The sequence below is a fragment of the Hippocampus comes genome, unplaced genomic scaffold, assembly GCF_001891065.2.
Source record: "Hippocampus comes isolate QL1 unplaced genomic scaffold, H_comes_QL1_v1.1 scaffold82, whole genome shotgun sequence".
Lineage (NCBI taxonomy): Eukaryota > Metazoa > Chordata > Actinopteri > Syngnathiformes > Syngnathidae > Hippocampus > Hippocampus comes.
The window spans coordinates 2,544,497-2,571,396 of record NW_017805135.1 but is presented as its reverse complement, the minus strand read 5'-3'; the positions used below and the strand labels follow the sequence as shown (position 1 = coordinate 2,571,396).

The window sequence follows — 26,900 nt, the reverse complement described above, 5'->3', positions numbered from 1 at the left end:
CGCTACATATATAATTAGTTTTGCTTTCAATCAAAATTTCTATACACTGAGCAATGAAGAGTGTGTGTGTGTGTGTGTGTGTGTGTGCGTGTGTGTGTGTGTGTGTGTTTTTTTAAAGGTGGTACATTGATTGGCCACTGATGCAACATATTCATGTGCATTTTGGCCACAAAGCGTCAACACTTCCCTACTTCATCCAGCGGTCGGCCGACATATCTAATTAAGAATTTACTGTAAGTATTGTTTGAAAACAGGGCCAGCGGGCAGGGAAACCATAACTTGACTGATGACGCACCTCTCAAAAAGGCTAATATGATACCCTGGGCGTGCTGACGCTCAAGTGAAGTGAAATAAAAAGGACAACAGTTGCCGACACACTTGCAGCCATTTATTGAATGGGACAAAGATTCAAACGCAAAATGAAAACACTCGCATAGAGCATAGAAGAGGGGAACATTCAACTAACCGAGTGGAAAATGGAGAACCTGAGCTTAATTGCACTTTATACAACCAGGTTTTCTTTTAATTCTCTCTCATTATGTTTCATTGGGTTTTTTCCAAGGTATGATATAATATAATATAAACATCGGGTAATGCAGATAGGAAAATTTGTAATATTATGCACTCCCATTTATTTTTTCCACAAGGCTGCTCAACAGTGCCCCCCGGACTGGCTCCCTATTATACCACCGTCACCCGTGTAATAACCTTCTTTTATTTATTTATTTATTTTATTTATTTATTTTTTTTTATTTTGGCCCAAATCGCAGCGAACACAAGGCACAATAAAGACGGCTATCGGAGAAACCCACACCAGATCGCACTCAGCCTCCATGAGCGTCACAGGAAGTATGTATGGAGTGACATAAATACATGCAGCCCTCCAGTGGCTGTCACAGCTGGCATTGCAGGTGCAAATTTAATTAGTCAAGGTGAAGTCTCCCTTGTTGTCTAAGAAGGAGGGATAAGGACGAGGAAGGAGCGGGGAGGGGGACTGTAAACACGAGCTATAGCCTAATCAGGTGTCACCGCTGCATTTGATCATCCCGCTAAAACTTGTCATGGATCCCCTGGCAGAGAGCGGCCCGCCGCGGGTTGAGAACAAAGGAAAGGAGCTGTCACGGGAGAAACGGGGAGGGTGACGTCGGTGGATGAAGAGTCTGCCCATTAGCAGTCTCTTCCGCTTCCCCCTATAGCCTCGCCTCGTTTATTTGCTTCTTCGGCGAGGAGGCTGCCCGCTACCGACTGTTTCCTGTCGCTCGCACTTCCCATCAGAGTAGGGGAAAAAAAGAACTCAGGCCTCAACTGCCTTCCCACTCGTGCGTCAAACTCCCAAAAGTAGTGTGCTTCTTTTGTTTATCTCCACACAAAACAACAACAACAACAAAACACCTTGTACAGGGATACAAGCTGTTTTGTTTTCATCAAGTGCCACTCTTAAGTAGTCCGGTCCTCTTGTTGGAGAACCAGGAGAGGCAAACATGCTTTTATTTCATCCTCCCTCGGCTACCACCCACACACACACACACACACACACACACACACACACACACACACACACACACACACACACACACACACACACACTGTTTACCTTTCGGTTTTCTGCAGCTAATGAATACATTAGCCGATTGAACCACATGTGAAACACCGGCAAGGCCCAATCATTTTTGTGACGAGCGCGGCAAGCAAGATTACAGGCTAACAAAAGAGCAGGCAGGGGGAAAGGAATATTTAAAAGCCCAGAGAAGCGATACATAAATTAATTAAAGGACAAAAAAAAAAAACAAGCGGAGAATTAAAGTTGGAACATCTGTCAGCGACTTAGCTTCCCAACGTAATACCAGTGTTAGAACATTTATACCCTTGAAGTTAATGATCCCCTCTTTAATTGACAGTCAAGGAAAAACTCGCAGCAGCATCCTGCAGAGACCACGATAAGAAGGGGGGGGGGGGGTTCCCTCCTCTCAAATATAAAATAAAAAAAAAAAAAAAAAAAAAAAACAGTTTAAAGAACCTTGGCACTAATCCCTATTGTCATCCCTGCGCAGCAGAAGGACTTACAAACACTGATAACTCCGCTGAAGCTGACTACTCCGCACCAGTTACGGGGACAGTCAGTCGTTCAGATTAGCCCAATCCCGCCGCGCTGTCACTCAGCCAAGACACTAGCCTGTCACCGCATTTACGTGAGTCCATCTCGTATGCGACAATGCCACCCCCTATGCGTGACAAAGACTGCGACGAAGCAGTCCACTCGTCGGCAAGATAACGGGGAGGGCGGGAACGGTGCGGCGCTGTTGTTGGATTAAGCTCCTGGCGTCGCTGACACTCTTGACAACAAGTGGAACAACTATTAAATGCCGACGAATGCGGCTCCCACTTTGTGTCAGATGAAATATACGTGACTTGTGAAACTTCTGTTGTAGGGAAACTGTGAAATATATATACAGTCAAACCTCGGTTTTCGAACGTCTCGGTTCTCGACCAATTCGGTTTTTGACCAAAAATTGAGTTTTTTTATGCCTCGGATGATGAACAAATTTCGGTTCTCGAACAAACTGAGCGCACTTGAATGCACCACTTGACTCCTCTCGCCTTCCTTACACTAGGAAATGACGCTTCCTCGGGTAGACGAGGAAGTGATGCTTCCATTGTGAGCAGACGTGTTCAAAAAAAAAATGCTGTAATTCTATACTTGCTTTCCAAGAAATTATGGATAGTGTTTCAAAACAAGAGCGCTTATTTTTTTTAAGTGATTATTAGAGAGGGTCTTTGAAAGACTTCTCTAGAGCAGGAGATGTTGACTGCTCCTTGTCCAGACTGCAAATGAATTGTGCGTACCCAAAGCAATCACATGCTAATTTAACCCTTTACACATGGATGCCAATTATGTATGCTTGCCCTACAGTTATGCCACAGTGGGGCAGATATACACAACCGCTTGATTGCAGATACCTTTTCAGAAATATGTCTATAAAAAAGATTGACTATTTTGTTTAGTTTAATTTAAAACTGATGAATGAGCAGGCACATCAGAGACCCAACCCTCTGTGTCCAAGCAATTAAAAAGTCAATTTTCATAACATAAGCAACTAGTTTCAGGAGTCAAGGCCACCCTAGTGGCCACACTTACTCCGCTTCAAAAAGTTCCGCGACAAAGAGGCCCTCGACATAACGGGGCTGAGGCAAGCATGACGCAGGGGTTGACAGGTGAACCCTTACACTCCCTAACCCCAGCCCCTGCCATGGCGCACTCGCACCCACACACGCATACCCCCCACCACACACACACACACACACACACACACACACACACACACACACACACACACACACACACACACACACACACACACACAAATAGGCCTGACATGCTCGCTCCTCACCCCGCCTTGTGTTTCTTTTCTTTCCGCATGCCGCTGGAGACAAGCCTCAATTCAGGAGCGCTTGAACCAGGCAAGTGGTTGTGACCCACTTGCCCCCCTCTCAAGTCAGCCTCATCTGAATAAACAGAGCTCAAGAAGAAAAGAAAAAAAATCTCCCTGCTTTATATCGGGGAGGGTAACTCATCGCTTATGCACGTTTGATCAAATGCTTGACAGCGCCGGTGGACGGAATTACGGACAGTTGAGAAGAAAAAAAAAAAAGTTGTGGATGTTTATTGTCTATGTGGGATCGGGCAGACAGTGTCGGCGCCGCACCGGGTGCACCAAACCTCACACGGAGCACCCCCGGTCGCCCACCAGCCAACCTTAGCGTTCCATCACTCAGGACGGGCCAAGGGAAGTGCCAATAAAAGGAGGTCAGGCAAAGACGAGGAGGAGGAAGAAGAAAAAGGAAAGGAGGGGGCTGGTCAGAGGGTTAAGTGGAGAGAAGACAGCGATGAAAGGCAACTGTCATGCACCAGTGCTCACCCAGGAGCACCTGTCTCAAGAAGAACATGCAAAGCGTGCCGGTCAAGCCCCGACAACCCCCCCGTCCACCCCCCTCCCCACATGCTTCTTTTTCTCTCCCACACACACACACACACACACACACACACACACACACACACACACACACACACACACACACACACGTACACATGCTCAAAGAAAAGGGCCAATCGGATGTTCTGCCGTTTGAAAGGCAGTACCTTTCCTTGACAGCGTGCCAGTCAAGTTGTCACTGGCCCTTGCGCATATGCAAGGAGAACTTAAGACTGATGAGGAAAAAACACACGGTGGGGAATCAGAGACAAAGAATCACTGAGACATGCAACGAGACCACCTGAACGCAGGAGGAAAAGACTTCTCAAATGCAGAAAAGCAAGGTGAAAAAGGCAGACGTAAAGGAACACTAAATTAGCCTTGTATTAACTCTATTGAGCTGACGCAGCAAAAGTGGGTAGAATGCTTGTTTTTCATTCAACATTCATCAATTACATGGGGAGCCGAAGCCTTTCCAAGCTGACGTGTAGTGAAATGTAAAGTACGCCCTGAACTGGTTGCTAGTCAATCACAGGGCACATCAAGTTTGACGACTTTTCACACCCACATGAACACAGTCACTAAACCCTTGCTGCATGCATGAAAGTCAAATAAGTAAACCGCAATCCCATCAGGGACAACACCCATTCAACAAATAAACCAACAATCCTGGCAAGTATTCGCATTACACCAGCATCACCTCACAGTCATATCCTTCTTATCTCAACAATTACTTGTGGTGCTTTTAAACAATGCCATGGTACCCGCAAAGCTAATTCTGCCAGTCAACCTGGCCTGAAATAAGAAGCATGACCAGAATTCAGTTTGGGACGACAGGTCCAACGTCAGGTATTTCAACACGCTTTCATCGCTCACGTTTATGGATGAGAAGTTATGATGTACAAATTAACAGTTGCTCTTTACACCGCCTCGTGAACATGGTCTCCTGCAGCGTTTGGCAATCACCGTTTCGCATTTTCCATTAAAACCACATGTCGGGCATCACCGGAGCAGAGTGTATTTCATTGGAAAGGTGAGTCATTAGGAAGGAAAATAGCTTGAAAAGTAAGACGATGTCTTTGCTAACACATGCGGTTTTGAACGGGCTTCTGTCCAACGGATCGGTAAATATGGACAGACAATGACGCATTGGAAGAGCCGTCCAAACCCGTGGCTCACAATTACGGATGTCAAAACTCCGGCATCAGATTGGCAGACCAACAGAAAATGGAAAGTAACGTCTGAGGCGGATCATAGCCTCGGCGAGCTAATGAACCCCCCGGAGGCTCTTGCCTCTTTGTAGGAGGTGAGCGGGTCAGTCCCATGTTTATTCAGCAGCGGCCCAATGAGCCACTGCCATCTATTGATTAGACTGATTATTCCGTGTCTCTGCGGTGATGGGACACGCGCATGACAGATGAACCCCGACGCGGGCGGGTCACGTTGGACGTAATCTCATCGAATGTGACGGCTGATCTGGTCGGCCGGTTTGCCGGAGCCGCGTCGCAGCCTTGTTTGCCAACACTCTTGACATGTGTGGCTAATGTCTCAACACCATTAGGAGGTCCTCGGCAGGGGCTGTCAGACACAAAAGCTGTCAAGAGCTGTTTAGATAATCAGGCTGACTACTGCTATGGGAGGAAACCATCCAGGAGGTAAAGGTACACTCAGAATTTCGAATGACATCATGAAAGTTTCTTCACGAATAAAGGTTTAAAGTAATAGTTTGTCCCAATTCAGGCAAGAAATCACCATTTAGCAGAAAGGGTCTCAGTCTTTGGCAACTACAAACCCATCCCCACAGTTCAACATGAGCAACTACTGTGATCCACAAATAAAATGTGAAAATAAAACAACAAATGTACAGTGAATCTGAAAAACAAATAACGTGTTCTAATCTTTTTCGCATGATTGTACAGTGTAAGTGATGCATTTCCTTCACGAAGACATATCCAAGCATTACGTTAAAAAATGTGACAAAAAAAATATGTCCTTCAAAAAGAAAACAAATGGACTTAGTGAGACTGCTGAAGGGTCAGATTCGTGGATGCTTTCTGAACGATATATCTTGTTGTGATGTGTGTTAAGTTTCTTTGCCCTCCCTCATGTGTTTTGAAATCAATCATCAATCCGTGTGCGCTACGGTTAACATTGAGGTGGGAAGAAAAAAAAAAGAGAAGCAACTGCTTGTGTTGCGGGTCTCGCAAAGCGTCTAGCAAAAAAAAAAAAAACTTAAAAGATAATAACTATGGTTTGATGTCATACAATTGTAAGAAAGAGGTTAGCCACAGCAAATGACTTTTCTTTCTCTTTCAATTTTAAAAGCTTTTTTTTTTGGTACAAAAATGTTTGTCGAAAATATTGGACGTTATGTATTTTACACTATATTGCACTCTCTTGGACATTTGTCATTGATTCATCGATTGTCAAAAATTATGTTCATTTTGATCAAGTGCGACTTGAAGCACATGAGGCAAAACTGAGTTTTTATTCCAGCAGTGAGATAACTCGTCTTTGGGTTGCATTATTCTGCATAATATTAAAAACAGGAGCTCGGCACATTCATAAAAATTCTCGTGTTCCAATGAATTTTTTATTTTATTTTTTTTAAACAAATAAGAGTTGATGAAGCGGCTGTCGTAAAACGTTTGCAGAATCACTGCTGGCAGACGACACTTTGATTTACTGTGACGTCTCACCAAGGCAGAACCACTCCAAACAACAAAAAACCCTCGCACGGGGTATCTGATTTTCCATTTAAGAGTGTGGTTTGATCACAAAGCCTCAAAAGCACATATGGGAGATGGTGGCAGACCATCTTCACAAAACAATGCAGATGGAGCCTTGAAAAGCTGATTATTATCTCTCCAGATGCAAACCAAATGTAGACATCACGATTCCTTTGAAATGTCATGCGTCCAACATGGATAAGCTGCATTAAAAGGAGAAGAAAAAAAGAAAAAGTGGCAGGAAATGAAGGAACGACGCGCATGGTTTCCCACATTTGAGCACGAGAAGCTATTCCTGACCCTTTCGAGTTGATAACAAGAAGTCATCGCCGGCGACTCATCACACGCCTCATAAACGCCAACTTAGCGGCTCCTTTTGTTCTCGGGAATTGTCTAACGGATTTCTAAATGTCACCATGATCCGCGCCACAATTACCGCTCTCGCTCTAAAAGCTGACTTACGACTGATTAGCACGACCCGACAAAAGATATGACGACCTTACACCCAACGACCAAATGTCGTCCTGGTTTTAGTGGCGGCGGTGGCGGAATTAAATTCGCCAGGCTTGACTAATCAACTCGATCTGTTAACTTCGCTGTCAAAAAAGGTTCAAAGTGAGCAGGACAAGGTAAAAACACATCGAGGAAAACATGAGCTGCAGACTAATCAACGCTCACTGAGGAGATCAATGAAAGGCCCGAGGGCTCGGGCTCGCACTATATTATATCACCAAAACTTCATAATTCATTCATTGATTTTAATTTTCACAATAGTATATCATTGAACTCCAATGGGAGTGAGGGGGGGAAAATAGAGGCGGGGGGCGGCTGAGGTCAAGCCTCGCGTGGACGGATGTTTGCACAATATTGATGGCTGGCGCTGAAAGAAATGACTGAATATCTGGATCAATAACTCCAGGTAGTTTCAGATGGGAAAATATAAATACATCTTTACCACTCGTGGAGTGGCTCGAGCCAACAGGGGGCTAAATGCCCCCCTTAAGCTAAAGCCTTGATTAGCCGAGGCCAAAGGTGCGTGGAGGGCTCCGCGGATGTGAAGATGCCATGGTTCCTAATGCACACGAGGGCCTTGTAAAGGAGCCAAGGATATGACAGGTCGCACACACAGGGCTTCTGACCTGACCCTCCTTTTCATTTGTCATGACGGTGGGCTCGGGCTACACTATCGGTGTCAAACATCCGGCCCATGGGCCGGAACCGGCTCCCAAGGAGGTTCGACCAGGCCCGCAAGAGACTTTAAAAGTGAAAAAATACATAAAAGACAGGGAATGAATAATTTTAATAAGCTGCAATTCATAGATCATTCGCTAAGGGGAAACACTGTTTTGATCAGAGTAGAAGACAACATTGTTTTGATCAGAGAAGAAGACAACAGCAGTCTCAGTCTGTCACTGAGACAGACCCAACTCAGCAGCTACCTAATTGCTAGTGAAATAGCATTAGCATCAAAGCCTTATTCCGACGGTGATTTTGTTAAACGATGTATGATGAAGGCGGCTGAACTTGTATGTCGCGAGAAGCGACAAGCGTTTGCCAACAAAAGAAATACATGATATTTTGGTTATTTATAGCCGAGTATGGTATCATTTTAATGGTCCGGCCAACTTGACATCTCCCGAGGCCGCATGTGGCCCACAATGTGAAATGAGTTTGACACCCCTGGGCTACGCCATTCGCTGCCTCGTTCCCATGATCAACCCCACACAATCTTCCATTCTCCCGTAGAACTATTATGTAATCAGAATTGTAACTGAACTTGAGGCTTCATTCACACTTGCCAGGTGTGCTACGCTTAAAACGAACTCTTTCCATTGAATGCCAACTAGTTCAAGGTGAAGCTGCGTTTCATTCACAATCAACTGGGACAGACTACACATCACCTCGACCCTGAACAGAACAGATGCTGACCTAATTAAACTCGAAACCGAGTGTGAGGTTCAGTTCATACGTGTCAGGTTTGCTTAAAACAAACTCGACTTTTCAATGGCGACCAGTCCGGCGTGCCTTTTGGCCGAAGTGAGTCGGATCGATTCCAGATCACTGTGACTCTGATCGGTTCAAACCAATTCTTTGATTGACTGACAAGCACTCTGCAATATCATCGGATTTCTTTCCAGAGTCATGTGGTTGAAAATAAAAACAGGAAGTAACATTATGGATGTAAAGCCCTTTGTAATAAACGCTGACCGAAGAGCTGGTGCAAAGCATCTGCCCTCACTCTTATTTACAGCGCAATTAGCGAGAACAACATCCAACCTCACAGCTTCCACGGCAGCCAACGGGGCCATAAAGGGGAGGGAAACCACATCATCGCCTTCTCCTTAATTAAATGAAAGCTGTTAGCTTCATTTGCTTGGCTTTCTTTTTATTTTTTGGGATGGTAATTGAGCTGGCCGGCCCACGGCCCGTCGAAGACCTCACGGACACCATCCCCGTTTGGCCTTAAATCAAGAGTGGATAAATGGCCCACTGGGTCCCCTGCTGGACTCCCGGCGGCAAGGCCAGAACGGGGCATAGCGTCGGATCGACACCTTGCAGGTGATAAGTAATTCAGTGGAGGATTAGCAGCATGATAGCCTGATCAATACTGTGTGCTCAAGGCCATTAGGAATGCAGCGAGTAAACGACCCCCTCCGGTAATAAAGTAGGGCATCAAGGTTCTCCTTCATTTGCCAGCTCCATTAGTGTAATGGTGTCATTATCTGGCACAGCCGTATTTTTCGGGAGGCCCGGCTTTTCCACAGTTCAACCAGTGGGGGTCTGATGAAGCCCCCCCATGTCGAATTGTTCCCCTTTTTGCCATTCCACAAAAAGCCGGGGTGTAAATCTTGCGCTGTTGGGACCTTATATGCTAGCCTTTTTTATGTCACCAGCTCACACTATTTCTCCATTACAGGCTCATTAATAGAGCAAGCAAGATGGAGGGGGAAAATATGGTGGACAGAGACACAAAAGTGCTGATTGAGCCAAATCAGACGCCCCCCCCCCCACCATCTCTTGCTAAAACACCACGTCCGACATGACAGGACGTCAGCATTACTCGCAGTAAATCGTTCGCTTTACACTAATTCACCGGCTAGCATTTTGCGCGCGGCGAGAATTGATTAACCGTGTCCGGGACGCACGGCCACATAATCAGCTTTTACCTCACTAGTTGTTAATTTAACAGAAGTGCCGAGGGAAGCACAAACCGTTTTAATGAGCGTTCGCAAACTGAAAAAAAAAAAGAAAAAGAAGCCTAAACAGCTTGCCGCAAACCCGAGCAAACCAATGAGGCTGATCTAAGCAGAGAGGACCAGACCTCGGAACATCTGGTGACCCTGTGCGAGCATTACTTAGCCTGCTGCTCACACACGCACACACTTCCTGTTTGGACGCCGCACATTACACTTGTCATCAAGGGCCCGAATGGCAACTTACATTTAAAAGAAAAAAAAAAGAAAAAAAAACATCAGAACATGCAGGGTCAACCCTCTTCATCCTCGTGTTGAGAATAATGGTTAAAAAAACAATGAAATACTTTACTCACTTTTTAACTGCATGCATAGTGTACGCTCATTTTTAAATCAATTAATGAACAATTGTAAATATTTAACATGATTGTCAAGTGTAATGAAATAAGAAAGCCAGTGCTAATGTAAAAAAACAAAACGCAACATTAATGGCAAAGGTGCAATTCTACAATAAAAAGAAACCAACTATAAACCAAAATTAACCATTTTTTTGAATGTTCATATCAAGTCATGCATTAAACTGCACCCATTTTGTTTATTTTTAGTAATTGCTAATGCATATTGGTTTGATGTATTATTATTTATGGACTAATGAGGAGGATTGAGGTGTTTACTCCACTGTACATATAGACGTATAATCAATATAAAATATTTAGTACTGTACTAACTCATATTTACAAATACATATTAATAAATGAGAAACTCATCGGAAAGTCAATAGTTTATTTCTTCAGTGACACACTGATATTATACAGATTAATTCAACATACCACACTGTTAAAAACATTGAAATCGCTTCTTCGGCAATTTCTTGAGATAAGATATGATAAGATAAGTTAAGATAAGTAAATAAAAGATGGTGAATTTGGGGTGTTCATTGTATGCAAACAGTAACTTAACAGAAATAAACAGAGATTTTCACTGTGTGTAATATAACCATAAATGGAATTTCACTTTTTAAAATTTGTGTCCACCATAATATACTGAGATATAACATAAAAGATTACTTATTTAATAATAAGAGTTATGACTCCTGCCAAGCATGCAATGCTAATGAGGGCTAACGCTAGCAAAAGTCTCTTGACAAGCCAATATAAAGGAATCCATTTGCTCAACTGTGACATCATAATTCAGCAAAATTTACAATGGGATGTTTACAGACACATTTTCAGAAACAAAATAGCTGACAAAACAGATACTTGGTCGCTTAACTTCACAGTTGAGGGGCACAGGAATGCCACAAATGAAGTGCATTTTCCATGAGAAATATCCCCTTGGAGTATGTGCATACAGCCGAAAACTGAGCCCTGAAACTTGGAGGTGTCTAACTACATATTGACTGTACAGCAGCTTTGACTTGTAAGCATTCCCAAAGTAGCTGATAAAAATGTAGACAGGAAGTCTGGTCTGGTGGGATTTTCTAGGCTTGTGTGTTTGTTCCCAAACTCACAATGACAACGGGCCACGGTAGCGCACAAAGTTCACAGTGAAAGAAAACATATGACAACCACAATATCCAACTTATTAAATAGCATCCTGCCCGTGTCGTTATACAACCGCCGATAGCAAATACACTCGGGCAGAAGAGACAGGGAAGAGAAGCCTCAAGGTCTGCCTGAGGGCCAGCTGGAACCAGTTCTGGCTCTGACCCCGACGGCTCATCTGGCCACCATTGGCTTTTTTTGGTAAACAGGAGGAAGCGCGTCCGACATACTTTTCACAATCCAAACACATGTGGGCAAAGACGAACAGTTTAGTCAGGAGATAAGAGACAAGATAGACTATTATAGGCCGTTCTTTTTTTTGTTTTTTTTTTAAATCTCATCTCATGAACCCACAAAGTTACTGCTTGTGAAATAAGTGCACACACACACACAAACACACGCTACAGGCGGTCCTAAGCGGTTATTATGATATCAGCCATTTTCATTTATTAGCCTCTAAAAATCACACTCACAGCTGGTACTTGAGAGGAGTGAAACCGTCAACTATTAGTCATTGAATCAACAGCACGTGGGCAGCAGTCATCAAGCATATGGTCTTATCTGAGCAAAGCAAGAAGTAGATCCAGAAATTCAGGTCCAGGGGAACAGACGTCAAACTTTGTATGATTTTTTTTTTTTTTTTTTTTTGCTGACTTCAGTCTACTTCTGCGTTTTTTTTACAAAAAGTAACGTCACCCTCTGTTTTGATTAGGTTACATTTATGAAGTATGTCATGGGTTTGCTCACTATATTTAATCAGTTTTCCTTTCATATTAATTTTGAGATTCTGAGTTTTTTTTAACACTGAGGTAAAATGAACCCATTTATCATCGAGGGGGATATGTTCCCGACTCACCGTGCACTAGATTACAAACCTCGATAGAGGGATTCAATTATTGGCCCGACCGATTAATTAGCCAGCCGATTATGGCCCTTCAAACATCAGCCAAGATCATCAGGAAAATAGTTGCCAATTGTTTTTTATCTTTTTGTACTGCATTTACAACAGCTGTACACAAGTTACACATCTCATTATTAATCATAAAAATTATACTTCCCACTTATCTGTATATTTTGTTCTTCTACTTCTTCCTCTCATAACTTTGCTGCTGTGAAGTGGGAATTTCTCCATTGTGAGACAATGAAAGGTTTTCTTACCTTATCTTATCTTATTTGGGAGTCACGACTACAAATGGTTAATATGAGTTGGCGGTTACTGCACAACATTGTTAGAATGTCTTAAGTGTAAAGATGTCATTTTAATGGCTGCTTATAATATATTCAAAATGTGTTTTTCCTAATTATTAGTTTACATACCATATCTACACACAAAGCAATTTACTGAAACAAGACAATGTGATTTTTCTTAATACATGAAAAAATAAAATAGACAAAGGTGAGGTTCGCATGTTGGCCGTCTGCAAGCGTTCCAGTTTCTTATGTGGTTGGGGAATATGGGGGGGACGCCAGAGGAGTACCTTAATGAAAACTTACCCAAGAACAGGGGAGAATACAGAATGCCTGACATTCAAACAAGTTTTATGATCGGGATGTTAACTTTACACTCAAAACATTGCCTTTGCAAATAAATGGCAATAATGATTAAAAAGTGACCACCAAATGACTGTGAAAAAAACACAGAAGGGCAAGAGAAAACTTTTACCATTTATCAAATAAGTGGACTGGTGTATGTTAACTACACAAATTTATGGAGCACAAACACCAAATAAGTACTTTTTTCTGAAAATGTTATACGACGTCTTGCAAGGAAAACTGCAACAAACTTAGGGGTCGGCATGCTTAATGCAGTGAACCCAAACTCACCTACCCTCCCCTCTTGTGCGCCATTCTTCACGCCCATATTGACAGAGGTTAAAGCAGGTAAGGATCTTAAACGATGTCTCATGCAAATTAGCCAGTGCGCCCCCCCTCCCCCTCCCCTCAACAAGCCAATGCCAAGTACGGCTTTCATTTTAACTCAACTGTTGCTTTAGTTCCCTAATCGCCTGGTTCATTCTGTACACTTTCTTTTATCCATTAACACGATCTCCCTGGTTGTTTATTGTCTGTCTTCTAAGACTGTTTTCATGCCATCTCTCTCCCTGAAGCTGACTGAGGCCGGTGTCATATTTCCCCGTCTAAAGAAGGATGATGATGAGGAGAAGGAGGAGGATGAAGGATGTTGCACGTATGCGTCAGTTAGCTAGCCATCACCTTGTTTATTCTAAAAAGACGTTTCAACGCAGCTCATTGTGCTGACTGGTGATGGTGGTTGTTGTGTGTGAAGAGAGTGGGGGTCGTCAAGTGGAGTTAAAAAAAACAACAACAACAACAACAAAAAATAATAATAATAAAGCAGAAAGGCAAGGTGAGGTATGCGGTGGCTCCCGCGCCTCGCTAGCCTCCACAAAGCAGCGAGTAGCGTCACATTCGGAGCGTTAGACATTCATCGAGCGCGCAGCCGTGAGAAATGTGCCAGACGCGATGGAGATAAAACGCTATCAGTACCTTTCTTCTCTTCTCCCCCTCACTGTCACCCGATCTTTTCATGTTCCTGGAGTTGTGTTTACGCTGCCTGACTTAGCGTGCGGGGCTACGCTGGTTCTTGTAGTGCGTCAGGACTTACGTTCGCGTCGATTCTCAGCTTTCTGAAAACGCCACACGCGTGAGTCGTGCCTGGTTATTTTTTGATTAGGTGCTATCGTTCACGTTTGCCGAGATACGCTTGCTTTAGTGCGGGATTCGCCAAAAGCGAGGCGAAGGCGTAACAAAGAGAACTTCAAGTTCCAGAATGCACTTTCGCTCAAGGCGGAAGTCGCTTCGGCACGGTCCAGATGTTGCTTAGCACCGGTGAGAGTGCAGGTACAAATCAACTCACCAAATAAACGCCGACCAATGTGCCAACGTGAAACCGAGTCAAGTGTCCTAATAAATATCATTAAAAAAGTTAAATACCTAGTAAGATGCGTGTGATGTGTATTGACTGTAAACGTGTGATTAGTAGTAGTACTAGTAAGAGTATTTGTTGTAGTCTTTTTATGTAAATGTATTAATTTAATTTGCATTTATAGACATTAAAATGCAGGGTATTAAATATAAAATAATGATCATAGCACATTTCCTTACTGGTTAGCACAACCACCTCACAGTTCTGAGTTTGAGGGTTGGACTTGGAAACCTGGACTGCCTGTGTCTTTCCTCCAATGCAGTTGTGACGTCCGAACTTTACTTTTCAGTTTTTTATTCATCTGGCACTGGGTATTGTAATATTACAATATTTTTCTTGTAACTCTTTACTCACAACAACACAACGCCACTTTTATGATGCTATATTATATTTTTTGTTTGTTTTTTTCATCATACTATTACTTTATTCTTGAAAAATTACTATAATTATTCAATTTTGGCAACATTGCGGTTTCCTAAGTGATCATTTGAAAATGTGAACACTGGCAGAGATTTATAAAAAAAAAAATGTTGCATATTGGTATCTGTCAGTTTCCTATTTGTAAGCAATAATAATCAAGAAATCAGTGTCAGTGATCAATGTCTTTACCTAAATGAACATACAAAGTAATATTATATGCTATTATTAATTAATTACAAACCCGATTCCAAAGAAAATGGGACGTTGTCGTATTGTGCTATTCCCGGACGCTCCTTTTCTTCCCAATCAAAGCACCCACCTGTTCCCAGTTAGCTTGTTCACCTGTGGGATGTTCCATACAGATGTTTAAAAAAGACTAAATAAGTATTGGATCTGAATAATATATGCAGCCTTTTTTGTGCATGCTGCCAACTGTATTTCAAAATGTGCAGGCATCTCCAATCCGGTCACTGTTGCTTGAACCACATCAGGCCTTTTTTGGCATACAGTATATGACTGCTTTGGAACGCACCCTTTGAGGGGTCATCCAGCTGACTCCATACTTGTTTTAAATAGCCCTGAAACGTGCCCTGTGCATTGTTCTTGTGGCAGCACATGTGAAATCCATGAGCGAGAGAAAGGGGGGTCTGAACCACCTGCTACGTATTACCATAACGCACTTTGATCAGCGTCTTCATTAGGTCGCTTTGTAATCGCTCTTCTTTTATGGCTGGTGCTGACCAAAGCAAGCAGGGCTTTGCTGTGTTGATGCAATGCACATGTTTCTTTCACCTGTCTAGTAAAACACTCAAAAAGCTCTCAAAGATGTCCGGCATGCCTTTACTGATAAAACAAAAAGCAGGGTTCTTTTGATTCCTATTTATAACCAACATTTCCTCCTCTCCTTTAGAAAGCAATTCACGAGTGGGAGTGGTGTATCTCTACTTTGCTATTCTTCACTAAGACTGACTCGTGGCATTGCTTCTGGTGTTCAAAAATTCTCTGTGAATCAACGCTAGCCTGGTTTGGCTGAAAAGTCTCGCATGCACTATGGGACATGTAAAATTATTTGCGTTTAATAAAGCGTTCACTTGGTGTAAACGAGGCCCCAGTGACTGAGGTTTTGGGATTTATTCCTGAGCCTTGTTGCTTTGATCATAATTGGGGTGGATTGCTTTAAAAAAAAAAAAAAAAAAAAAGCCTAATTTTTAAAAGTGTAAATTCTGTTTGACATTTGGGAGGAAACGCTAATGGGTTTTATTCATGAAAACATAGATTAAAAGCTTGTAGTTATCCGGTCAGGGCTCGCAGCCATGATTGTTAGCATGTTGTATGACAGCAATAGTAATAATTATTGCCCTATATTAGGAATATCTACACTCTTGTTCTCGAAAGTATTTGCCATTTTTTGTTTTTCGATGCAAACCAGTGTAATGTAAGCATGTTGTGCTAAGCTAACATACATTTGGTACCTCATGAGGTGGACATATTGTACTGTAAACATAAATGGCACAAATCCCCAAAAGGTAAAAGTTTTGGAAATGTAAATTAATAACTGTGAATTATTGGATGAAACCATAGGTCAGCCTGTTGCTTTTCACGATGCAGGGTGAAGCAGCTAAGCTACGCTAACCAACATCTGGTAGTGCCTTAGTGGCACATATGTACAGACTAGCAGGCTATTATTTTTCTTGAGCCATGAGGAAAAAAAAAGTAATATTTCCCAAATGTTATTTTCATCTCTTTGTCATAATTTGTTTGGGGTTAAACACGCAAGCTTAACTGCAATGTTCTTTGTGTTTCTCTCATGTCTGAAACCTGTTAACTGCATACCGCTTTGTTCCATCCATAAAGCATCTTTCTGAAGTACAATCCCTCAAGTGCACGTTCAACTATCATTCACTTGTTCTCGCTGTCAATCAGCAGGCACCTGGAGACATTTGGCGGTGTCGTTTTTTTTTTTTTTTTTAACTCGATCAGAGACCCTGTGAGTGATTCGAACGAGCTGATTACCTCCTTTAACGAAGTCTGTCCATTTGGTTCGACACATGAAGCTGTGCTCTAGTTCCACCTGCGGGGGTTCACTGTACGGTAAAGTCAGTTCTGATCACGCTCACATGTGTGGTATGGATACACAATGTCTTGCCAATGAATGTCTGGCCAAAGCATTTAGCGCTCAGGACGGGATGCATGTTTTGTGTTATTGTGCATTTCATCATTGTCGGATGACCCTGTGATGAGGATTCCTTACGTGATTTAGTGACCGTCTGCCAAGGTATTTCTTCTTACCATTTAGCAGTTTTTGTCCAAGAACATTTCACTTGCTCCAAGAATTTCCTTCGATAAGGCTACAACTCCTCATAAGAAATGATAAATTGTGACTGGGATTTTACAACTAGTTAAGAGCGAGTTCATCTTATAATTCGCAAAGACATATACCATAATTGTATCGTTGTATGTAGTATAAATATGCTAGGACATTGTTCGGAGGACTTGAAGCCAGCTATATTTGTTTTAAGAATCTTACCAGGTCAAATCTTCCTTGACTGTTGATCAATAATTTTGCTTAAATTCAGTAAGAGAGAATAGTTCGGTGGACAATTTCTGTATATCCGGATCTTCACTGAAATATAATGTTTGTTTTTCTTGGTACTTGCAACCCCGCCACAACGTTAGTGAAAATTGTCTTTAGAACTTTATTTATGTATTTTTACGCATAATCATGCTAACAGCTAGCGCCGTAACTGCACTCGACAAGTTTTGATGTTGATCCAAAGGGAGTGAACACATGGGGCAAGTATGTACATTTTCATGCTAACCTTCACCATGCTTCTTCTTTTTCTTTGCCTTAAGGAAACTGTTATTTGTCAGAGCCATGAAGCAGATTGCTGCCCGCTGGTTTCCATTAACATCAAAGGCAGCCATATAGTATATATCAAAACCTGTATTGTATTTTGGAGCTAATGTGCGGGACCCCGCAAAACAATTACGTCCTTATCCAAGAGATTTTTTTTTTTTTTTTTCCATGCTTCAAACTTATGTCCTGTCTACAATCTTTGTCTGGGGCCTTTGAAGCACACCCACGTTTGGTCGCTTTGTAGCTCCACGTTACCTGTGCGCCGCATGCCCGGTGGCCTCTTGGTTTTAGCTCATAAAAGTTGGCCTTGAAATAGAGATTGAGAACACAAAAGTGTTCTGATGATAAAGTTTTCTTCCAAGTGTAGCTGTTTGATTATCACCAGGTCGGACCACGTAATGTACATTAGATCAAACAACAAATGTATAATTCAACAATTGACTCAGTTCACAAAACCTCCACACTATTTGAAAGGAGTTATGGTCATTTTGCATCAATACTCAAATGCAACTCAAACTGTGTTGCGCGGGTAAGACAGAGATAGAATGAAAACATTAAAAAAACAACAACAAAAAAAAGTCAAAATTTTTGTTCCAGATGCTTTCACTTTCTGGACCTCTGCATAGTTTATAGTTTTATAAGTTTGAAACCTGAGGATTCATGTTTTTGCCTTTGGTGATTTCCACCTATAACTGTGTCCTAGTTTAACAGGAAGTCTCACACTGGGCTCAAGTCCATTACCACATGAGCTTGCTCGTCACTTTGCTTTTCTCAAGCCTCCAAAGTGCCACAAATGAGCAGCACCTGCTAGTTTATATAACACGCAGTGACTCAAAACCACCATGAAAAGCTTCCCGCGCTAAGCTGCAATATTGTTGAAAACCCTCGCAACCACACGGCCGAGGCTCAAAGTGCACGGAAGGGCCTTTTAAAAGCATTCAGACCGTGCGTACAATGTTCAGTGCATGTCGATGGACTAAAATGATCAGGAAGGAGCATTTTGGTTAGCGAACACAAAGAGCGTGCAGTCTTATTCTAAGATGTGGTACACCTCCTTCCCCGGGATGGCTTCCAGACGGCGGGATCAGTAAGTGCTTTGCTCTCGCCGTGATTTGAATACCATGATCCTTGAGCACTCGTCTTGAAAAACTTGAGGTTTTCGACACACAAAAGAACCTCTTGTTTAAATCTCACACACGATGTCAGGCTAAGAAACGAGATGGAACCAGACAGAATCACGTGCAGTTGCTTTGAAGACCATCAAGAGTTATTCGGAATGGCTCAGACAGCTATTGCACACTTTTCGGAATAATCACACATTCAGTGTGTTGGATACAATTCAGTCAAAAAGTTCAAAATGAATTACGAATAAATGTGGCTGGAAATCATCTGGTGTATCGAAGTCACCCAGAAGTGGTTCAGCTCAACACATTTGAGTCGTGAAATGATGCAGATTTATAAGGTGACAACTTAAGGCGTGACGGGTATATGTACACATTGTACCTTGGCTTACAGATGCTGACACTTACTGTACTCGTTTTTTTGAGAAATAAGCATCGCTGATTTTCTTGCTTTCAGTTGTGGGCCAAACATTAAGTTACAGTGACCCGTGTACTGTGCTTTTAACCGTTTATTAACTGGGACAAATAGTCAAACACCAAATAAAAAGTTAAGAGACCACTCTATTCAAATGATTCACATAGAGCGCTTCCATGTAGTTGGCGTCATATGCTTAATTTTTTTATGGCCTTTAAGTGACCAATCCAAGTGCGTAGATCCTGGCTGCGACAACGTTGTCATTGCCTCCTATTCTCTCTTCAAACTCTCATTGGCGGCCCCACCCTCGCCTCCGAGCTGCAGAGAGCTTGCAAATCAAGTGCAGCATGACTGAGCGATGTCTCAAGCGGCATTAATAGCAAAATGTCCAAGTTCAGCAAATATTTGTGAAGGTTTGCTTTGATGGGGGACTGTTTCACATTAGAGGGGTTTTTTTATTTTTTTATTTTTTTTTATTGGGGATTTTCTGCTTTTTAATGTGCATGTTTTCCCTGCTGACTCAGTGTTCGCGGGCCTAACCGTGTGACCGCTCGCATGATTCTGTTCAGGGGACACACGCTGATGAATGTTAAAGAAAAGTCAAGTTTGGCGGGCGATCAAGAATCCATCCAAACTGAACTCTGGAACGTCCCAAAAAAAAAAAACCCCGAGGCTGAAACATGTTTATTTATCCAGCCACTCTGCAAATGAGTTGACATGAAGGAGTGTGCAGATGGTGACAACTATGTTGAACGCAGGCTGAAAGATATAAATGAACTTGTCATAAACAGAACTTTGTTTTAGTGTGTGCTCTTGCTGAGGCTCACTTCACTTCAAATCAACGTGCATCGCACTGACTGACGGGTTGGTTCAACGCCCCCTATCATCTCCATTCCTGACTCATTCTTCAGGTGGAAATGCATGTTTGGTGTCAGGACATCTCGTGAATTTGACTTTCATTCTTATGATGCTCTTGGGGCATAAAGGTACACCACGTATTTGCAAAGGTAGCCAAGACCAGGTGGTTAAAAAAAAAAAAAAAAAAACGCATGATGATAGGTGGCCACAATTCATCAGGCTGAGCTGTTAAAAATGATTGTGCAAATTGAGATCATCATTATTTAAGTTCACTGTCTGATTTGAACATGTGCATTGGCTCAATGAGATTGAGAAACACTGCATAGGTCACCGTGTTTTTTTTTTATGTTTGTTTGTTCTGAGTTCTTGCTTTCAGTTGTGGGCCAAACATTAAGTTACAGTGACCCGTGTACTGTGCTTTTAACCGTTTATTAACTGGGACAAATAGTCAAACACCAAATAAAAAGTTAAGAGACCACTCTATTCAAATGATTCACATAGAGCGCTTCCATGTAGTTGGCGTCATATGCTTAATTTTTTTATGGCCTTTAAGTGACCAATCCAAGTGCGTAGATCCTGGCTGCGACAACGTTGTCATTGCCTCCTATTCTCTCTTCAAACTCTCATTGGCGGCCCCACCCTCGCCTCCGAGCTGCAGAGAGCTTGCAAATCAAGTGCAGCATGACTGAGCGATGTCTCAAGCGGCATTAATAGCAAAATGTCCAAGTTCAGCAAATATTTGTGAAGGTTTGCTTTGATGGGGGACTGTTTCACATTAGAGGGGTTTTTTTATTTTTTTATTTTTTTTTATTGGGGATTTTCTGCTTTTTAATGTGCATGTTTTCCCTGCTGACTCAGTGTTCGCGGGCCTAACCGTGTGACCGCTCGCATGATTCTGTTCAGGGGACACACGCTGATGAATGTTAAAGAAAAGTCAAGTTTGGCGGGCGATCAAGAATCCATCCAAACTGAACTCTGGAACGTCCCAAAAAAAAAAAACCCCGAGGCTGAAACATGTTTATTTATCCAGCCACTCTGCAAATGAGTTGACATGAAGGAGTGTGCAGATGGTGACAACTATGTTGAACGCAGGCTGAAAGATATAAATGAACTTGTCATAAACAGAACTTTGTTTTAGTGTGTGCTCTTGCTGAGGCTCACTTCACTTCAAATCAACGTGCATCGCACTGACTGACGGGTTGGTTCAACGCCCCCTATCATCTCCATTCCTGACTCATTCTTCAGGTGGAAATGCATGTTTGGTGTCAGGACATCTCGTGAATTTGACTTTCATTCTTATGATGCTCTTGGGGCATAAAGGTACACCACGTATTTGCAAAGGTAGCCAAGACCAGGTGGTTAAAAAAAAAAAAAAAAAAACGCATGATGATAGGTGGCCACAATTCATCAGGCTGAGCTGTTAAAAATGATTGTGCAAATTGAGATCATCATTATTTAAGTTCACTGTCTGATTTGAACATGTGCATTGGCTCAATGAGATTGAGAAACACTGCATAGGTCACCGTGTTTTTTTTTTATGTTTGTTTGTTCTGAGTTTTTTTTTTTTTTGCTCAAAGATGGCAGACACTTTTACCCGCGAGTAAACTGTCGCCGCTGAACTTCCTTCTCCCGCTTCTTTCATTTAGCAAGCGGGGAGGAAATCTTGTGGATGCATCGCCACATGTGTTTGCATGTCTGTTTGCTTTGGCCGGCGAGGCGCACAGCAGCTTCTGGTTACTGGACGCTTTGATGCAAATGGGGCCCTTGCTCCTATATGCTGGGAATTCGAATTGTTCCGATGTGCTACAGGTACTGCGCTCCAGCTCCGCTAGAGATGTGCTTCGGATGGCAATCTGTAAGCCAGTTTGAAAAAATAAAACTGGCGTCAATGGATTCTGTTAGTAGAGTGGGACAGTAGAGTGGTATTTTAATTTACAAGTGCGCCAATGTACGTGTTAGGAGCCGTCACTTGGTCGTTTATGCTTTGTTTTGCAAGTCATCATTTGAATTACGCTCAAGTGGAAAAGAAACAGAGAGCCACAGTGCCAATACACTTTCAGGTGTTGATTGAATGGGACAGACGATCGAACACAGAAATGCAAAATGAAAACACTCGCAAAGAGCGTGGGCAGATACCAAGACTAAAGTAACGGCATGGGAAACATCCTGGTGAGCTACAGTTCCTGTATTTGCACCGCTTCAAGGCACACATCAACACACAAATGTACTACACAGTTTGTGTGTGTGTGTGTGTGTGTGTGTGTGTGTGTGTGTGTGTGTGTGTGTGTGTGTGTGTGTATACATACTGTACATACATATGACGTCACATGGGGGAATGCCGAAGTAAATAATGTCTCACATGGAGGGCCTCATCTCATGTCCAAAGAAGTGAGGTGAGAGGAGGTAGAAATATTTTGGTGGAATGAGACAACATTCTTCGTTTTTCAGCTCAACATTAACGTTCAAACTGTCCCTAATGCCAGAATGGCTTATAATAATATTTCACTAACATTTTCGAGATAAAGCCTACTACACCACGGCATTTCAATGTTTGTACTGATTGGTGGTACTTTAGGAGGCGGTTTGCTGTACCACAAAATATGTCACGGCGAAGAATTAAGGACGATTAATAAGAGGCAGACGACACAAGCAATTAAAAAAAAAAACATTTTCGAAACATGTGTATGCCAGACCAAGTCAGGACTCCATTTCAACACAAAATGTTCTGGAACACATCCCTGAGCTTGTTTGTCTTTCAAAAAAAAAAAAAACAAGTATCCCGATGCAATGCATGCCTAACAGCACGACCGCTCCCAACTCAGCTGGCCCACAGATGTGTGTGTGTGTGTGTGTGTGTGTGTGTGTGTGTGTGTGTGTGTGTGTCAGGAGCCCTCCATCTGAACCAGATAAGTGACTTCTCCTCTGTAATTCCTAATAAATAAACCCCCATTGTAGGCTGGGTTGCCGACATCTAATCGGTTGCAATAAATCATTTAAAGGTGTGTGTGTGTGTGTGTGTGTGTGTGTGTGTGTGTGTGTGTGTGTGTGTGTGTGTGTGTGTGTGTGTGTGTGTGTGAAGGGAGGGCAGAATCCAAAGCATGTGGCCTCTTATTGTGCAACAACTTTTAACTTTAATTGTCGCTATAGCGGCAAGATTGTGGTTGGAAGTATTTTATTATTCCAAGAGTGAAATCAAAGCGCGGGGAGTGTAATTATTTTAAAGGCAGGGCCGTAATTGCCTTGTAATGGATGGTGGGCTGAGCTCACAGATACAGTATGACAGCCACATGCCAGAACAAAGCCAACAGTGTGTGTTGACAAGCGGTATAGCGTTTTTTGTTGTTGTTTTTTTAGCATGGAAATTCAATGCTCCGGCCACTTTGTTTTATTTTGTTATAGGATGGATTCGGGATCCAACCAAAATAACGACATAAAAGCACCAAAATGCAATAACCTTTTGCAGAATGTTTTCAATAACCTCCAATGTTAGGATAGGCAACTCTGTGTTACGTAAGTTTTACTTTGATTTAGATTTTTTTTTTTGCTTTTGTTTTACCGTATACAGCATTCCAAAGAAACAAAAACATTGTTTTGGTTCCATTTTGTGGCCTCTTGGTGCCAAGGAATTGTGTCACGTGAAGAGCTTCCTTTAGTCAGGCCACAGCCTTGTCTAATAAAAAAAGTCATGCTTTGCTGCCATCTAGACAAATCTACAATTATAAACCTTTTTAAGGAGGTGCATCAGCAACTCATACATTTTCACTCCGCCCCAATTCAACCAATTCAGACTAATTCCAAAAAGTATCGCGAGACTGGTGTCATTTTTGATGCCAACCATCACACCAATCAGACTTTCCCCAAATATTTATTGGCCAACCACAATTACAGTAATGCTATAATGCAATTTGCAGGACAGCAAACTGAATTTGTACAGCGAACGAGCACACATTGTGTGTGTGTGTGTGTGTGTGTGTGTGTGTGTGTGTGTGTGTGTTTTTTGATGGAGAACGAGAAGTAGGCCATTGTGGATGATTTCCGTGCGCCGCCGTTCCGGGCTGGAATTGAGGCTGAAGGCCTCCAGTGAGCTTTTCTCTCAACATGGCGGTGATGAAAGCTGCAGAGAATGAGATGACACACCCTGTCTTCATAATTCGCTGCTTCATCATGAACAGAGGCATTAAATACATGCACACACAGACACACACCACCGCGTGTCACGCAGCACAGCGCCGCCATGGAGTCACCTGGGGTGTTTGACGCGCACAGACATCAATGGAGGCTTGGCACCTTGTCAGGTTTCTTCATCCACGGCGTCGCAGATCACACACACACACACACACACACACGCAAGAGTGATTGATAACGCCAATCATCGACGCTCCCCCGCACACACATGCACGCACGGCTCCTATCTCCCCGTGCAAGACCTTCAAAATCAACGCATGACAGATTTGTTTCGGGGGTTTCAATGGAGCATTTATGCGTTTTTTTTTTCAATATCTTTTTCTAGGAGTTCTGAAACGGCAGCTGCCAAGGAGTAAAACTCTCGGGAAACGTCGGCAAGCGGCATGACGTGCGTTCGCTCTATTGTGTCTCGTTGAATTTGCACACTGGAAGTGTACTGCGGTGACAGTGAAGATACTCCATTGTGATCATCAGAGCTTCATTGCCAAGGAGGTTATGTTTTCATCTCGGTTTGTTTTTGATTCCTAAAAAAAAAAAAAAAAAAAACTTCGAAAATGTACTTGTAACTTGATTGAGCCAGGCCAAAACCAAAAACATCAGATTTTGTTGTAGGTTTGGGGAAAAACTAAATCTCAAGAACAGAGTGGAACCTCCATTTCCTTTATTTCCATTGTGCAAAGGGCTGGTTATCATTAATAACTGGTGAAAAAAATGATCGAAGAATGATCACATTAATCATGACACATTGTGCAAACACACAATACGCCTGTGCTGGGGACAATTTGGGGGAGAGACTGGATTATTTGTCGTTGTTCCATTTTTTTCTGCTCATTGTAAAATATGGTAGTTGTCAGGAATAATTGGCAAGTGTCCATGCAACTTTATTGAGGGCTGAGCCAAGCAAAGAACTTGGCAAATTTTGTCAGAGAATTGGAAAAATGTGCAGGATTTTATTGATTGATTTATTTTTTTTTGTTTTGCAATGTCATCCCAATGTCATCCCCGAGACAATAATTGTCTCGGGGATGACACAAGATGTCAGAAAAGTCCCATTTTTTTTTTAGACAGGGCTATGGCCTGACTAAATAAAGTGCTTCCTTGCACCTAACATCGTTCCTTACCACCAAGATGCCATAAAATGGAGCAAAAGCAAGACATTTTTTACACTGCATTTCATCTAAGAAAAAACAGCAAACAGGTGAGTTTTTCAGCAAAAAAAATGAATAGCTTTCACCCAAAAAACAAACAAAAAAAACTGCAAATAGCTGAATTGTGCCTATGTAGGTGAATACTTGACAGTACAACCACCAAATTCAAGAAATAAACAAAACATTTGGGGACTAGCCAGTAAGTTGAAACGTCATGATACATGATCTCATGCAAACTGCAGTAGGTACCTCACGAGACCTCAGTTCAGCTAGCATCAAAGGATTAACTCCGGATAATTGCTAGCCATCCTGTTTATTTCGGTCGGGCAAGGTGGTGGTTGTCATGAAGAACTGTCAAGAGAAAGTATGATATTAATCGTGACACATGGGGTAAATTGCATGCATATAGGCCTGTGTGTGGCCAAGTGAACAGAGGAGGAGTTGTTTTTGAGTCTGTGGATTATTCTGGGTGTTCTGTTTTTGTTTGTTTGTACTTTGTATTTTTTATCATGCAAAGTGGTGGTTTTGGTAAATTGACCACATGAATGGTATTTGAATGCATTTGAGAACGTGTCCATATGCGGAGGACGTTTTTTTGGAACGCTTGAAATGATTTCTAGATGCTCTATTTATTTCTATTGGACACGGTGGCACTTACCATGCAAAATTGTCAAGAAGAGAGCATTGCTTCCTGGACATTTTGGCCGCTTTTCTATCTGCCTCATTAACAGTCATCGCACACTAAAATGTCTGCACAGGCATTTTTTGAGGGGGTTTTCGTGTGGTTTATCTCTTAAACGTCTTTATATGGGCTTGGAAATGTATGTACAGTATATTTGCAGACACAGCTTTGATGAATAAGAAACAGGCCAATGGGCCTCTGTGTGACACGCGCGCTGTCGTTAATGACAAAAAAAAAAAAAAAAAACACACACTGGAAAAGCGACATGCTGTCGGCAAATGAGTACAACAGTTTGGCCCTCTACATTGTCATTAAGTGCATGCAAATGTGGGACATGGCTGCCTTTAACCAGAAGCAAACATTTGTCTTCGGAGGACTGCGCGCGCGCACACACACACACACACACACACACACACACACACACACACACACACACACACACACACACACACACACACACACACACTTTCTGTACGCCACATGCGGGCCAAACGTACCGGACGCAATTGTTGTTGGGTGTTCCAGCCCAGGATAGGCGAGATGGTCACCTTGTGTGTGCACATGCATGTATAGAACGTGTGCGTGTATGTATGGACTTGTCATATATATTTTTTTATCCTGCAGTCTATGCTGCCCCCCACAGGCCGGGCCATTATAGTGGTCAATCTTTCTACCTCTTGGATCACTATGTTAGCACGTCTTGACTGCATTGTTAGTGTATAGTTGTAAGTCTCTCACAATGCAGTGTATTCATTATAGTATTTATCTATTTATTCTTAGTTTCAGTGTAGTAACTAAGTAGGGGATCACTAAGTGGCTACGGAATGAG

At 42.4% G+C, this 26,900-nt stretch overlaps 1 protein-coding gene across 4 annotated transcripts in view; it reads right to left on the bottom strand.

Moving 5' to 3' along the window:
- Window positions 1-14,204, bottom strand: part of fto (FTO alpha-ketoglutarate dependent dioxygenase) — a 136,633-nt gene extending 122,429 nt beyond the window's left edge. For 2 of the 4 annotated variants that reach the window (XM_019866646.1, XM_019866648.1), the window contains exon 1: window positions 13,947-14,204. In XM_019866646.1, the coding sequence (XP_019722205.1) occupies window positions 13,947-13,988 (42 nt within the window). In that variant the 5' untranslated portion in view covers window positions 13,989-14,204. The remainder of the gene's footprint in view (window positions 1-13,946) is intronic. The other 2 variants (XM_019866647.1, XM_019866645.1) reach the window with 2 other exon arrangements.
- Between the last annotated feature and the right edge of the window lie 12,696 nt (window positions 14,205-26,900).